This window comes from Phaseolus vulgaris, chromosome 8 (assembly GCF_000499845.2).
Source record: "Phaseolus vulgaris cultivar G19833 chromosome 8, P. vulgaris v2.0, whole genome shotgun sequence".
In the NCBI taxonomy this organism is placed as follows: domain Eukaryota; kingdom Viridiplantae; phylum Streptophyta; class Magnoliopsida; order Fabales; family Fabaceae; genus Phaseolus; species Phaseolus vulgaris.
The window spans coordinates 15898994-15913651 of record NC_023752.2 but is presented as its reverse complement, the minus strand read 5'-3'; the positions used below and the strand labels follow the sequence as shown (position 1 = coordinate 15913651).

Here is a 14658-nt window from a genome sequence, read left to right as displayed (position 1 = left end):
GCTCTTTGATGTTCATATACCAGAGAACTTTTGGTAAATAAAACACGAAATCTATAAATGAAAAACGGATAAAGGAATGCTAAAGAACTAGTTCTAGTTCATTCAAGGCTAGCCCAGAATTAATGATTATCAATTCCATTCTTTCCTATTTACTTCCAAAAGAAAGAACAAAAATTACTGGTAGAGAATTTCACGATAAAAGATCATATTATATACTGTGAAACATTCTCCAAACCTTAAAACTAATTTACGTAAAAGTTAAAAAACAATTTCTGTCATATTCAAACAAGTAACTATAGCATCAAATTTCTCATAATTTTTTTGACTATTTATTTATGGGAGTTTTATTAAATCTGCCATGGGATATAGCCAAACCTCTCAAGAATCAATTCCTTCTGCTCATTTCAATGCAATTGAGAACAATTGGTATTTTCATACTGATACAGTCACCAGTTCGCGTTCTCTCCGTAAAACCTCGAAAAATCGATTCGAGCAAACACTCTTTCTGCAAGGTTTCTTTCATCGACATCCCCAAAGTTCTATATAAAGATTCCCTAATAGTGTGGAGTTAGTATGAGTCGTTCTTCCAAATCTTTCATTGATGCAACGTTATAGAAATAGTATTGCACTCGAATAACCAAATCAGAAACAAGGAACCCAGAGAGAAGAAAGGTTTCTAAAAAGCATGTTAAATAAACACTCCAAATATTTCCTGCACTGTACAGTAGACTATTATAAACCCATTAAAGGTCTTAATAATCTTATTATAAACTTAACCATATATATAAGATGTATATATTGGATGAGATATTTCAATTCAGTAGACTATCTCATTATCTAAAAACTATTTTGATGATATATTTCATAATAGATATATTGGATTATAATAAGAGAATTGCATATTATTTGTTATTACAGTTTTACATAAAAAAAAAAAAAAGTACATGTGTGCAAAAGTACAATGTCTTATTATCCTGAACTTAACAAAGTTCTTTGCTACATATATATTCCAATTATTTCCTGAAAAATAGGTGAATATGTGGATTGTAAAAGAGTTTGAAAAATTTAACACGTTGATCTTATTCTGTTTTAAATTTTGATATTTGTTTGGTATGTATTTAGAATTTAGAATTTATGTCTTATTAAAAAATAAGGTAAAAAAAAGTAAGATATATATTATAAAAATAAAATTACATTAAAAATAATTGAATAAAATAAATGTGTATTGTTTTTAGACGAAACACTACCTTGAAATACTAATACTAGATTAGATTTTTATTTTCAAAAGACTTGGAAAATAACTGGGAGTGTGAACATCTTCAGACCTCATTTCAAACATACAATTATGACTTCTACTCAAAAATTTAATCCTTAATCCACAAATTTTCCAATCAATATGTACATCGTGGTCATGGTACAACAAAATCATTAATAATGCAATAAGAACCACTGAAAATTTCACTAATACCAAAATTAATTAAAGGGAGTGAGGTTTAGGAATACCTCATCCACTGGAATATATATATAAACAATACATGATATTAAAATGCACTTAGTTTTTTATACTCCAACAACACAGTTTTTTTTTGTTCAAATATCAATAGAGTCAGATATCTTAAATAATGTAATGAATTGGGGTTTAGCAGGTCAAATAAAAGACACAGCTTGCAATCTTTTATATTCATGATTTTGTCTTCTTCTCTTTTATTTTATATTTTTAACTATAAGGTGTTAGGATGCTTTTGTTTTACCTCAAGTACATAGACAAGAAAACAAATTGTAGTACATAGACAAGAAAACAAAATTAGATAGGTACCCAGTTGTACCAAGAACTTACTAAAATTTGATTTACTTTTAGTGTAGAACTATTGTTATACCTCAATCAATCAGAAGGATACATCTATTATAAATAGACAGTTAATTGATTATAATTTTATAGTGAATAATAAAATACACTATAATTTAATAATTTTAGAACATAAATTAGTATGATTTTTTTCTAAAATTTATTAATAATGAATAAAAACTATAGCATCTCAAAGGTGGTAACTCTTGGTATTCTTCTTAGAAAAAAATAATATTTAATTAATTTGTCAAAAATATTTAATGTACTAAAGAAGGTTTATAGGAGTTTGAATTTAATAAATTAGATCTAAGGCATCTTACTAAGGATCAATTCAAATTAAAACTTTAGAGTATTTTCATAGGGTAATGTATGGTATAATGTCATATATATAAACCATGAATATACAATATCATATTATATATATATATATATCCTAAGGTACAAAAGTACATAGCTTTACGTAGGTGTTCTAAAGTGTAACAGGGTACAACAATCTTTTGACCTCAAAACTGCTGCAGGGAATATACAGTGTATTTGAGAAAGATGATATAATTGAATCTCTTTTGATTATGAAGAATCTTTCTAATCAATTCAACAGATGATAAAAATGTTTTTAATTAGAAATAACTGTAAAGTAGATAACTAATACTGTCATCCTAACAATACAATGCACACTTTTGTATATAATTCTATACTTTATGAACAAGATCATTTATTTCATTGTATTTACTATATAGTAATAAAAAGATCATGGTTTCTTGTTTATTTTATATTTACCAAAGTTAACTGAGTTTTATTTAAATTTATAAAATTGATTTTATCAAAAAAAAGTTGACTATAACTCAATTAAACATGCCCAATAAATACCCTAGATTATAGGGATCATGATCATGTGTAGTAAAAGAATGTAGAGATGAGAGATGTGACAATGATGAAAATGTGGTAGTAGCTAATGATAAACAATGTCAATTTATCAATTGTTAGTAAGAATAGAGACATGTTACTTATCATTATCATGGTTGGTAAAGACAAGGAGATATCACAAGAAAAAATATAATATGAAGAATATGGTTTGATAATATTTTTCATACATAATTAATTGAGAAATCTTTATAATAATATAATAATTAAACCAATTAATAACATTTTGATAAATAATTAAGTAAATGGCTATATAAATAAAATTGTTGTGAACACTATAATAATATAATAACATAGAGAGACAGAATGACCTATGGTACTTGATTATCATTAATAGTATAATACTTAGTAGCATATGGCCAGTGAGAGATATATAAGAGTATAAAAAAATGAGCTATACATAAAAGAGATAAAAGAAAAAAGAAAGAATAAAATAAATATGAAAATATTATATAAGTAAATTAACATCAATATCATATGTATCATCAAAACTTTGAAGTAATAAAAAAAGGTACCATGTAAGAGGGATGATAAAAAACAATGTATACAATGAGACAAAGAAATAAAAGATACCAATATATAAACTTGTATAAAAACTATTATAATTTAAAGAAAAGAATTAGTAACATTCTTCATTTATAACAGATATAACTCTTCTCGTTCTGCATAACAAGAAAAATTGTGAATTTCAAGGTTCCGAGTTTTCAAAAAAGTCTTATCCAAACTCGCATGTGCAACCTATCAGTTTCCCTCTGCATGTTAAGGTCTTCCACATTGGTGATGCCACGTTAACACGAATTATTAGCATCATCTTAACGATGGACAGTGTGTATCTACTCTTTCTATGCTGTAAATGTGGTGTGTTCAATGCTAAAAAATGTCAGTTACCTTTTCACTCTCTCAAAAGGTTACAATTTTAACATAAAGCTGATTTACCACATGTCCATGATCTCTTATTTGCATACACAATGAGAAACTCGAGAATGATGAATGAAGAACACCGGTACACATTAAATAGACTTAATAGAGATAACAGGTTGGGACCATGTAATATCAATACAAACATGCACAAATTTCTTGTTTGAAATTTTCCATGAGAATTCAACATAATAGGCCAGAATATATTTATCGGATCGATGACGAACTAATGACAAAACAAACAACAATAACTCTAAGATGGTTGAAAAAACATTTAGAAATAAATGACATAGGCTTCATTGCAAAGTCTTCTGGGATAAAACAATAAGTCTTGGTATCATCATACTAGGATATACCATATACCCACAGGATTTGTACCAGAATGAAAGTATTGAAACTTGATCATATGCTTCTTTCACATGGTGCAACAAGCAAAGATCTTACGTACAAGACTAGGTAACTAGGTACTGCTCTGGTAATTGGTACATTCCAGAATGATTCATTTCCTAAGAATATTAAGCACACTGTGTGTATGGAGATTAATTCTCTTAAGAAATAGTTATTAACATGAAATGTCTTACACATGCAGTAATGGAACAATAAAATTAGAGCTACTTGGGTGGAGTGGTGCAGTCTTCATTGGTTCTGGTGGTTGTGAGTGGAAAGAGATCAAGGGTCTTGAGAGGTCGAGAAGTGCAACATGATGAAGATTCTTGGTTGTTAACATCCACTGGTGTACTCCAACCATTGTTGTAGAAGGTCACCTCTTCCTTCTCCGCCAGATTACTTTGCAGGTTGTGCACATTCCATGCGCAATTCAATGCCTGTTCAGATGTGTTTGAAGATCCTCCCTGAACATATATCAAATGAAGAAAATAGATAACAAATTTGGTTTAATTAATATTTTCCCTCACTTCAATTATAGCTCAAACTTAGATCATGTCCTTTTTGAGGATGAATCCTATACTTCTTCCCCTAAAAACCCATCTCAATGCATGTCTGTCATTTTGTGCATTTACATCACTGATTTTAATTGCAGACATATAGGTTCCTTAAATAAACATCAGAACTTCAATGAATTAGTTTCTGTAGCTATCGGTCAGAAATGCCTCGAGTTCATCAAAAACAGCTACATCACTTATTTTAGTCCTCACTTTCTAGGAGGGTGCTAAGCCAGCAACTCCCATGCATGATGCATCGGAGAGAGTTGTTATAGACATTACAGAGAAATATGAAAGAAATTAACAGTAATACATTATAGTGAGGCTTTGAGCATGCATGGTGGGAAAGGGAAGATTACCTGATAAAGAAAGGTAGGTGGGTTATAAAAGGGAAAATCCGGGGTTGAAGAACAAGGAGTATAGCCAAAGGTGCCAACATAATGGTTAGGGATATCAGGATTGAGTTGGCAATGATGGACTTGGAGTTGTTGTTGCTGTAGCTGCAGTTGCTTGCTGAGTTTCCTTCTGAGCTTCTGTCTATCCCTAGCCTTGTGATTCTGAAACCAGTAGAACACATTCTTTCCTTCTATCCTGCCATAGAAAGAAAGGTGTGTCGTTATTTGCTGAATTTGAGAGGCACTAGGAGTTCTAATGCCACTCCTGTAGAGTTCCTCTAAGATCATGAGTTGTTCTGTGGTAGGGCTCCATCTTGAAGAACCTGCTGGGGACATCTTTTCTTTCTCTCTTTGATGAGTTTCTTGAGACAGGAGAGGGATGTATAAATAGAGGGACAGAGAGAAAGATACAGTAAAGAGGAGAGAAAGAGACAAAAAGGAAAGAGGTTGAACAGGTATAAAAGGGTGTGGTGAATTAGATGGGTAAAAAGTACTATAGTCTCATGCTGATGTTCCTTTTAGAGGAGCATTCAAGTGAGGCTTCAACCCATGCAGAGAGAGAGTGTGTGTGAAAAGAGATGAGTGAATGAAGAGAGAACTACTGATTGTGGGTGTGTGAGTCATCATGACCTTATTATTAACATTTTTTAACAGAATGAACCAGATTCTTCCCAAGTAAGGCTAATTCAGTACTATATACTACACACTCTTCAACTTTGGACAAATTGCCCTTTCTATCCCCTTATAATTAAGCACCTCTAATTCTGGTGCCAAATCTTATGTCTCCCTCCTTTAACACTGTTGCTGTAGCCTGTTATTACTGTGCAAAAACAAATTTAACTGTCTTTGGAAAAAGCAAAATAAACACACAATATTATTATACCCCTCAACTTTTATCTCTCTCATCTCCCATCACATGCGTATTTCCATCAATTCAATTCTAGGATTCTGTGAAAATATCAATTTATTCATTTCTAAAATGTTAGACCAAATAATTTTTCTTACAGCAAGAATTAAAGTATCTAGAATAATTACATCCATGGTTTATTAAGGCTAGCAGTACACTGTTTTTCACTATCATTAATTATAATTGACTAAATCACACACGTTTCAACTCTCATTAGTAATTTTGAATATCTTAATACATCACATCCATATCTTTTAACATTTTTATTATGGCTGAATATTCAGCAATTGGATGGCCCAAACAGCTATGTTTGATATCAAGACTAAAATGTAAAGCAGAGGAAGTCTCTTGTTTGGTTTTGAATTAATTTTGATTGTAAACAAAAGCTGGTTTTACCATGAAACTCTATTTAAAACAGAAGTAGAAAGAGGTGGTTCTGGAACCATTCTTATTCAAAGTTAGACAGACCAGACACATAAGATTCTCTCAATATAAAACATAGTTGTGTTTCATAGTTAAAACAAGAGTTTGTGATTATGTTAGAATAATGTAACATTGGTTTGTTGATAGTGTGGTTTGAAATGTATCCTTAAGTATATAGATAGATATAGATATATATATATATTTATGATATGAAGACAGTGTTAGAGACAGGGGTAGCAAAGGTGAGACTTGGCAAAATGGCAAGTCACTGAAGTGGGGTCTCCTATTGTGTGCATATGCATGCTTCGTCCTTAGTGCTGACATTTTGAAAACGCAAGCATGCAACAGTTATGACTCCATAAATGCATGTTTCAGAGTGTCCAATGCCTTGTCCCATTTTGGCTTCAGAAGGTGACTTGTCATCTCTGTCAACATTCCTCTCCATCTCCACCGTCCATTTTCCATTCCCTCTCGTCACCATTCTCTCTCCGCACCATCCTCTCACTCAAGTCAACCACAAATCTCAAACAACAATATCATCATCATCATCATCAGCATCATCCTCTTCCTCTTCTTCTTCTTCTTTCACCATGATAGATACTCACCATAATGCCCTTGTTACGTAATTCGTTACTTGTGCTACAGAGTTCTTCTGTACTATTGTGTTGTGAAATGTCAATGCTTTCTAATTTATTACTATTCCATCTTGGCTCAACTTACACAGTCTTATGGCTTTAAATCAACATGATGAATCAATTTGTGGGCCATTAAATCTTTCATGAATTTTGAAAATGATTGATCAGGCAAAAGTCTGTACTTGTCCGTTTCTGATTTTCTTAGTTTGTTTGGTTATCAGATTGGAAACCTTTTCTCAATCCATACTTTTTTACCTTTACATGCATCTTCTTCCTATATTCTTTTCCTTTCTTCTTATACAATCTGCCTTCTAATCATTTTTTTTTTCATTTTCTTAGAGATGAATTATGTTTTACTATTTATAAATGGAGTTTTCATATATTAACCACCCATTATCTCATACAACCACTTTAGAGTTTAGAATTACTTTTGTATTAACTTAATACATTCATACCCACAATCACTTCATAACTATAATTTTTTAATTCAAAAATATTGTGATTTTTTTTTCTCCGTTCACAGTCTATTTACATGCATTTTTATTATTAAAAAATTATCTCTCACTAACTAACTATGAAGTGATGTACAATTCTATATTATTTTTCACTACCATTACTTTATTATTTCTTATTTAGTGATGAAATCACTAAAAAAAGACAGAATATATTTATGTGACACTACTAAAAATACAAGAATATTTATTTATTTATTAATTTTAAATTTTAATATGTATTATTAAAGTTGGTTTGTTATTAAAAAATCATCTCCCGCTAAGTGTGAAGATGTACAATTGTCAAGATATAATCTTTCATTACAATTACTTCATTACTTTTTATTTTAGTTTAATATTTTATTATTAAGAGATAGTTGCTATGTGGTTGTATAAAAATGAATCGTTTTCAAATATTATTTTGGTTACAAATGTTGTTGATTTAAGTTTTACCTTATATTTAGATTTAGAATCTTTAGAAAAAAAATTAAATATCAATTTAAAAAAATAAAAGTTATAGAAATTTATAAGAATAATACTTAAAAATTTAAAAAAACAATAATTTAAAATTTTCATACTTTTTTCTTTTTAAATTTGTGTTTTTCTTTAGAGTCTCTTTACTCACTTTAGTAGAGATATTGTCGATTTAACTTTAATTTGAAGTTGTCAGTTTAGTGTTTTTTTATTAGCAATAAGTTGTTAGTTTGATTAAAATTGAGACAACATTCATTCGATTATTTTTTAAATTAATGTTGAAAAACATATCTTTCAACTTACTTTATTGTATTTATCTAAGTCGTCATCATAAAAGAAAAAAATCAATATAAGTCCATGTTGTTTGTCAATAGACATTAGTCAAGATTTTTTTATCAACATCAATATTGTTTCTCTACTAATGTTAAAAATACTTTTTTCTTCATTAACATCAACTTATATTATTTTCCATTAATGTAACATGATTGTTTTTTACTAATATTAATAAGAATTTTCTCAATTATAATTTCTCAAGTTATCTTTGTCACTTGCAACCTTTTATCAACATAAATGACACTATTTTCTAACTAATGTATGTTAAAGTTTATATAAATCATTTTCTACATAACATTGTTGAAATTATACATAAAGTTATTTCTCAATTTCTTAAAAAAAAATTCAATCAATGTAGAAAGAACTACTCTTTTTTTAAAATCAACTCAATTTTTTTTATCAATGTTTAGATGGTTGAAGTAATATTTTTATATTTTTATCAGATGTTTATTGAAATGCTTTATTCTAAAATAAAATAAAATTCAATAGATTTAAATTTCTTTATCCATTCAAATCAAATATTTAAAAAATTAAATAATATGAAATGAAAGGGATTCAAAGAAAGGTTTTGAACTTCCTCAAATATAGTAAAATTTTCTAACAATGTTAGTGATTTTGTTGTTTTTCATGTCCATCATTGTATTTGACATTTTTTTTTATATTTTGATCAATTACTAATGTAAAAACTATCGAAGTTCCTTTTCATGTTCATCAGTATTTAGCATTGATTGTGTTTTTAGATCTTGAGATCAATGTCTGAATAAGTAAAAACTATGTAAGGATTCTTATGGGGTACTTAAAAATAATAAGTAAATATAAATTATATGAACTTAAATCTATGTAAGTAAAAATACAAAGATTATTTTTTTTTCTGCATAAAAATACAAGGCTCTAAAATCAAATATATATAGAGACGAATAACCAAAATTCAAATGAATAAGAATATATGACTTCTAAATATTATTTTTAGTTTAACTTTGGCATTTTTTATGTGTAATTTTTAAATTTGTCATTTAATTTTATAGCAATACTATATTTAATATATTTATTTTTGTTAGTAATTGTACAAAATGACAAATTTTATGAATATGTGTTTACAAGAAAATGGTTAAAAAAATGTTTTCTAAAGAGTTATATTGACCAAGAATGATAATTTTAGTTTTATTCTTAGCAACAGTGCAGACGGATATGAACTACAGTTGAAGTGTCCAGTTCCTATTAATTTTTTTATTTTTATTTGGGGAGCAATTTTCCAGTTACTGTAGTTCCCATAGTTTGTTTTTGAAATATCAAGTGTGCTAAATAAATTGAAACACTACAATTTGTATAAAAAAATGACTTACAGTTTAGCACAAAATAGTTTATATAATTTGTATAAAATGTATTAAATTGAAACACTACAATCGTACAAAATAGTTTATATAAAAAATTAAGGAGAAATTTATAAAATAATAAAACTAATAAATTCATAATTTGTATATTTTTTGATCTAGCCAGTTAACTTAGCGCAAGAGCGTTGCCTCGTCACGGTCTTCCTCACCAGCTTGACACCACGTGCCCTCTAAGTCCACACCACAGATAGCCTCTCTGAGAACCTGAAAAACACACGGTGGCGCCTTTGCGGCCGGTGGCGCTCCGACGCTCAAGTCAGTGACAAGAACACCCAAAAAACTGAGAGAAAATATGCTCTGTAGGACCGTACTGAAAAGCACACAACCCTAGCAGAATGAGTCGTAATGAAAACGTACCTCTGCAAATTCTGTTAAGGTTACCTTTATGGCTAGGTTTTTTCTCTCTCCAAGCCGTTATGCTTTTGGACGCGTGGCTCGCATCCAGCCCTGCACGTGTCGCCATCTGAGCTGGGATGGCAGGTAGCACCCAGCCCTACACGTGTCATCATCTGAGCTAGGATAACTCGAGCGTCACTTCTTTATTTCTCCCAGCCCTACACGTGTCATCACCTGGGTTGGAGTAACTAAGAGCATCAAACCCTACACGTGTCGTCATCTGGCCTAGGGCAACTTGAACGTCACTTTTGCATAGTAGCCAGTCGCGCGGCTAAGTCCTTAACTCAAGGAGTAAACTAACACGCGACATGCTCTAGAGCACCACCGGACAAGGCGAGTATCGAGTGCAGCAAAGTGCACCATCTCTGTGATATCGCTTGTCTCTAATGGTACCCTCCTTACTGCTGCGCCATGCGTGTTCTGGCTGAGGAAACCTTGCCATCAACGAATGTCCACTCTGGGAATCCCGTCGCTGATAGGCGAGCTATCCCCTCAACCCAAAAACCCTTCACGCCCCATGTTGGCGCAACAATCGCCTCACTGGAGTTGTACACTTGAACTTACACCTCTGGGCCTTCACCAGCTTCAATCTGAGCTTGTCGGAAGATCTGGCGACGTGCTTCCTGCAGCGATGTCGAGCTACATGATCGCCAATCGCCAAATACGTTGATGACGAGCCAACTCGGCGACAACCGGGCATGTTCATCTCAGAACGCCAGTTCCATGAACCGGCGACCACGCTCACCTCTGAACCATCCATCTTTTCTTGCCTACGTGTTCCACTGAGCACGCCCCCACCTAGGCACGTGCAAGACACATTATCACATCCGATGACCTGGTCGGTACACAAGCCCCCCAGTCTCGAGCTGCGACTTGTTCAGCGAGGAGACTAAAGAGGTTTAAATCCGGCGGCTTACGTGGCTTTGCGCGTTGGCGCTAAAACTGTTCACCGACTTGACATTTCACCAACTCCTTCGATCATTCGACACGTGGACCCATCAACGGCCATTGTTCACTGTCATTTGCGCTTCTCGCAACGTTCGACATTCTTCGAAACTCTTAAACCCTTCGCGCCATTTCACTGTTTCATTATCTTCCATTTCTCTTCGAACTCTCAAAACGCTCCAGCGAACGCTCCGATTCTTCCAACCTCCATCCTTTTGGCCACTTTTTTGATCATAAAAAGGTAACTCTTTTGTCACTCCTACTAATATTTGCTGCATTTTAATCGGTTTGCATCATCCAATACTTGTCTGGAGCATACGTTGTGGGATGTTTCTCTGTTTTGTTTTCCTTTTTCCTCACTTAGGGTTTCTGAACCTTTCTCTGCGAACCCCTATTGTTCTTCCTTCTTCTCCCCTTCCGTCAAGTCTTTCTATTTGCGAACTCTTATGCCTTTTCGTCTTCTTGCAGCTTCGTCAATGACTCGTCCAAAAACCACACCAAACCCTCCTCCATCTCCTCGCAATCCTCCAGCGAAAACCCGTAGGGCAAACCCCTCATCTTCCAGCGACCCCCCAAGGGGTTCCAACGTCCCTTCCGACCGAGTCGCGAGACCCGCTTCCTCTCATCCCAGCCAACCACAACCAAACCCACCACAAACTAACGCGATGGCGAAACCTCTCCCAGATTATAAGCGTCTATACCCGTGGACCTCTGCAACTTTGCTGGGTGAGACTTCAACCGTTAACTCCGACCTTGACATCCTCCGCCTCAAGAAGGGTGACAGGAAAAACCTCTCTTTCAGTAAAGAGCATGACAACATAATGGTCGTGCGGCCTTGTCCTCCCGGTGAGCCAATCTGCACCGATGATCAGGGGAGCGACGAGACCCCCTTCTGCTTCATATACACAACTATGTTCAAGAAGGTCAAACTCCGGTTTCCCTTCACACGCTTCGAGAGGGAGCTTCTGACCGAGCTCGACATCGCCCCCGCCCAGCTCCATCCCAACAGTTAGGCGTTCGTGCGAGCTTACCAGATTCTCTGTGCCCACTTGGGATTCCCGGCCTCCGTCGACGTATTCTTGTACTTGTTCAAGGCGAAGAACCCGGGTGATCGCCAATGGGTCAGCCTCAACGGGGTCGCTGGGAGGTCTATCCTCTCCATTTTCCAGCAATCCTATAAGGATTGGAAGGGGAAGTTCGTGCGCGTGTGTTGCAACGATCAAGACCCTGCCCTTCTCGACGGATTTCCCTTGTACTGGGTGAACAAGAGAAAGAAAGACTCAAGCTTCAGGAAGGCCCGGGGGTTAGAGAAAATGGGAGACCTCGACAAGGACTTGTGCGGCTTCTGGAAAAGGGTCGCCTCTTCCAACGTGGTTCTGCCCACTTCCTCCATCATCACCTTCGAGTTTCTCGAAGAGCAGCTAGATGTTCACATAGGTTCGTTCTCGGGTCTTTGAGGTCCCTTAGCTTATACTTGTATCACCCTGCCTTTACTTTGATGTTGCTGTTACGACTCTCATGTCGTTTTAACTTTCCCACGCATTGTTTTCTTTTGTTTATCTTTCTATACCTCGTTGACTGTCGAAACTTTGTGATAGCTGTGTGTCGCTAATGCAGATATGATGCTGGGAAAGGATCGGATTGCTGAGCTACGTGCCATAGGAAAGCTCAACAAACTCGCGACGGGTTCCCAAACCGTGCCAAACTCTGTTGCGGAGCTCGCCGCTGCTCAAGACAAGTCCCCGCTGGTTGGTCCACCCACAACTGCTGCTCCTCCAGCCCCCCAACGTAAGAAACTCTCCCTGAAGAAGGCTAAAAGGAAAGCTCCCAGGGTGGTATCAGACGAAGAAATGGATGAAAGCACCGAAGACGGGCTGGTCTGCAAGAGGAAAAGGAGGGTCGTGGTTGAGCCTCCAGCCGCTGAGAACGCCACCCCAAACTTCATCGAGCACCCCCCCAACGCCTCTACACCATTCGAGTCTGCTGGGGATGTTCTTGTTTCAAATGCCTCAGTGGCTGAGGCCGCTCCTGAGCAGCTCGCCGACACGCAAATTTCCTCACAAGTTGCCGAAAAGCTCCCGACCTCACCACCGCGCCTCGAAACTTCCCTCGCCATTCAAACTTGTGAGGGCGGTGGTGAGCACCAGCCTCCGCCCCCACCGTCAACACCGGGCCTTCCGACTTCTCTCCAAGAGGCCTTGAAGAACTTTAACGCCCGCCAACGTGCTATGGCCGACGAAAACCTTCCTCACATCGTCGCTGAAGGATTAAAAGACCACTTGGAGAAAGTCGAACTCGACTGTCGCATCTACAAAGAGGCGGCCAACACCGCGAAGGCTGAAACCGACAAGGTCAAGTGCGACATGCTGCTGCAAGGCATCGAGTTTTCGCGGGTCGAAAACGCGCTCAAAGACGAGCTCAAAAGCGTGCGCGATGACAAAAATGAGCTGCGTAGAAAGCAGCATGATAAGGTTCAGGAGACCATAGACTTGGAAAGCAAGCTCGTCCCCCTGAGGAAGCAGGTTGCAGAGCTGGTGGAGGCGAGAAAGGCCGACGAGGCTCAAGTGTCCAAGCTCGAGAAGAAGTCAACCGAAAGGGAGGTTCTTCTGGGTAAGGTCGAGCAAGATCGGGATAAGGCGATCAAAGAACTAGGTGAGACTGCTGCTGAGTTGGCCCGGGCTCGTGAAGAGAACAACGAGCTCAAAGCAAAAGTCGAAAAGCTCTAGCTTGAGGCCGCCCAAGTTCTCATTTCTGGCTTCGGGGTAGCTCTGGAGCAATTCGCCTGCAAGTTTCCCGATCTGGACCTGTCCGAGTTCTCCGTGTACAGCGAAGTAGTCGATGGCAAAATCGTGCCCCCAGCTGATCCATCGCCTTAAAACCCTTCGTGCCTCACTCTGACCCATATGTAATATTTTCATTATGTTCGAACTGTTTAATACTTATGTGCACACATATAGATATATATGCATGTTAATCTTTCAACTTATCTACCGTGCGATTAATTGTTTTGAACTGCTTCTTAACTCATGTACTTCGCCCCAACCTGTACATAACTTTTAAAACTCAGCGCACTTTGCATTCGCTGGTGCTTAATTTTCTGCAAACCACCTTAACTTAAACAAATGGTTAATTTGAAGCGATAACGTTTAGTACGAAATTACTCACTTAGCACCTGGAACTTCTCTCGCCTGACCCATCAAGGGCCAAAGGCATCCCTACATCGTCGCTCAGAACTTCGGTGGTGCGGCTCTCGCCATGCGGTTCTCCTTATACCTCAATCTTAGAACATGGGTTTCTGTCGACGCCACCTCCCTTTCAATCGAACGCGTCCCGACGGGGCCACTCCCGATTTTCCCACCTTCTTATTCTGGGATTGCTTATCTCCTTGTTCCCCCATCTGGGGGTAGAGCCGCCTTTCGGATCCTTCTCTACCTCCCTGGGTTTCAGAACAATCATCTGGGTGGTGGGGTGCCCTCTGCGAACCTCTCCCACCACCCTTTAACTTCTAACTTAACTGGTCTTACTAGGTCAATATTAGTGTCTCACTCAAGGGGAAAGAGTTCTTCTCCAACCCTCCTTTCCCATTCTTGAGATCGTTAACACCCCTGACTTTTCAGTTTCATCTTGCCTGAACTCACTCGA

At 36.1% G+C, this 14658-nt stretch overlaps 2 protein-coding genes across 2 annotated transcripts; one reads left to right on the top strand and one right to left on the bottom strand.

The window, feature by feature from the left end:
* Positions 1-3980: 3980 nt before the first annotated feature.
* Positions 3981-5359, bottom strand: LOC137826052 (WUSCHEL-related homeobox 3). Its single transcript, XM_068631894.1, has 2 exons — positions 4986-5359; positions 3981-4536 (listed from the first exon to the last, which is right to left on the bottom strand). The coding sequence occupies exons 1-2, from the start codon at positions 5355-5357 to the stop codon at positions 4297-4299; spliced, it is 612 nt and encodes a 203-aa protein (XP_068487995.1). The 5' UTR covers positions 5358-5359; the 3' UTR covers positions 3981-4296.
* Positions 5360-11681: 6322 nt separating this feature from the next.
* On the top strand, positions 11682-13742 carry LOC137824647 (uncharacterized). Its single transcript, XM_068630311.1, has 2 exons — positions 11682-11862; positions 12634-13742. The coding sequence occupies exons 1-2, from the start codon at positions 11682-11684 to the stop codon at positions 13740-13742; spliced, it is 1290 nt and encodes a 429-aa protein (XP_068486412.1).
* The last annotated feature ends 916 nt before the right edge of the window (positions 13743-14658 follow it).

What these genes read in the sequence shown, in the direction of transcription:
- LOC137826052 (XM_068631894.1), bottom strand. Translation starts at nt 5,357, where the DNA reads ATGTCCCCAGCAGGTTCTTCAAGATGGAGCCCTACCACAGAACAACTC. An exon ending in CACCTACCTTTCTTTATCAG is followed by an intron (nt 4,537 to 4,985) that starts GTAATCTTCCCT and finishes ATATATGTTCAG; the next exon opens with GGAGGATCTTCAAACACATC.
- LOC137824647 (XM_068630311.1), top strand. Translation starts at nt 11,682, where the DNA reads ATGGCGAAACCTCTCCCAGATTATAAGCGTCTATACCCGTGGACCTCT. An exon ending in CGTGCGGCCTTGTCCTCCCG is followed by an intron (nt 11,863 to 12,633) that starts GTGAGCCAATCT and finishes TCGCTAATGCAG; the next exon opens with ATATGATGCTGGGAAAGGAT.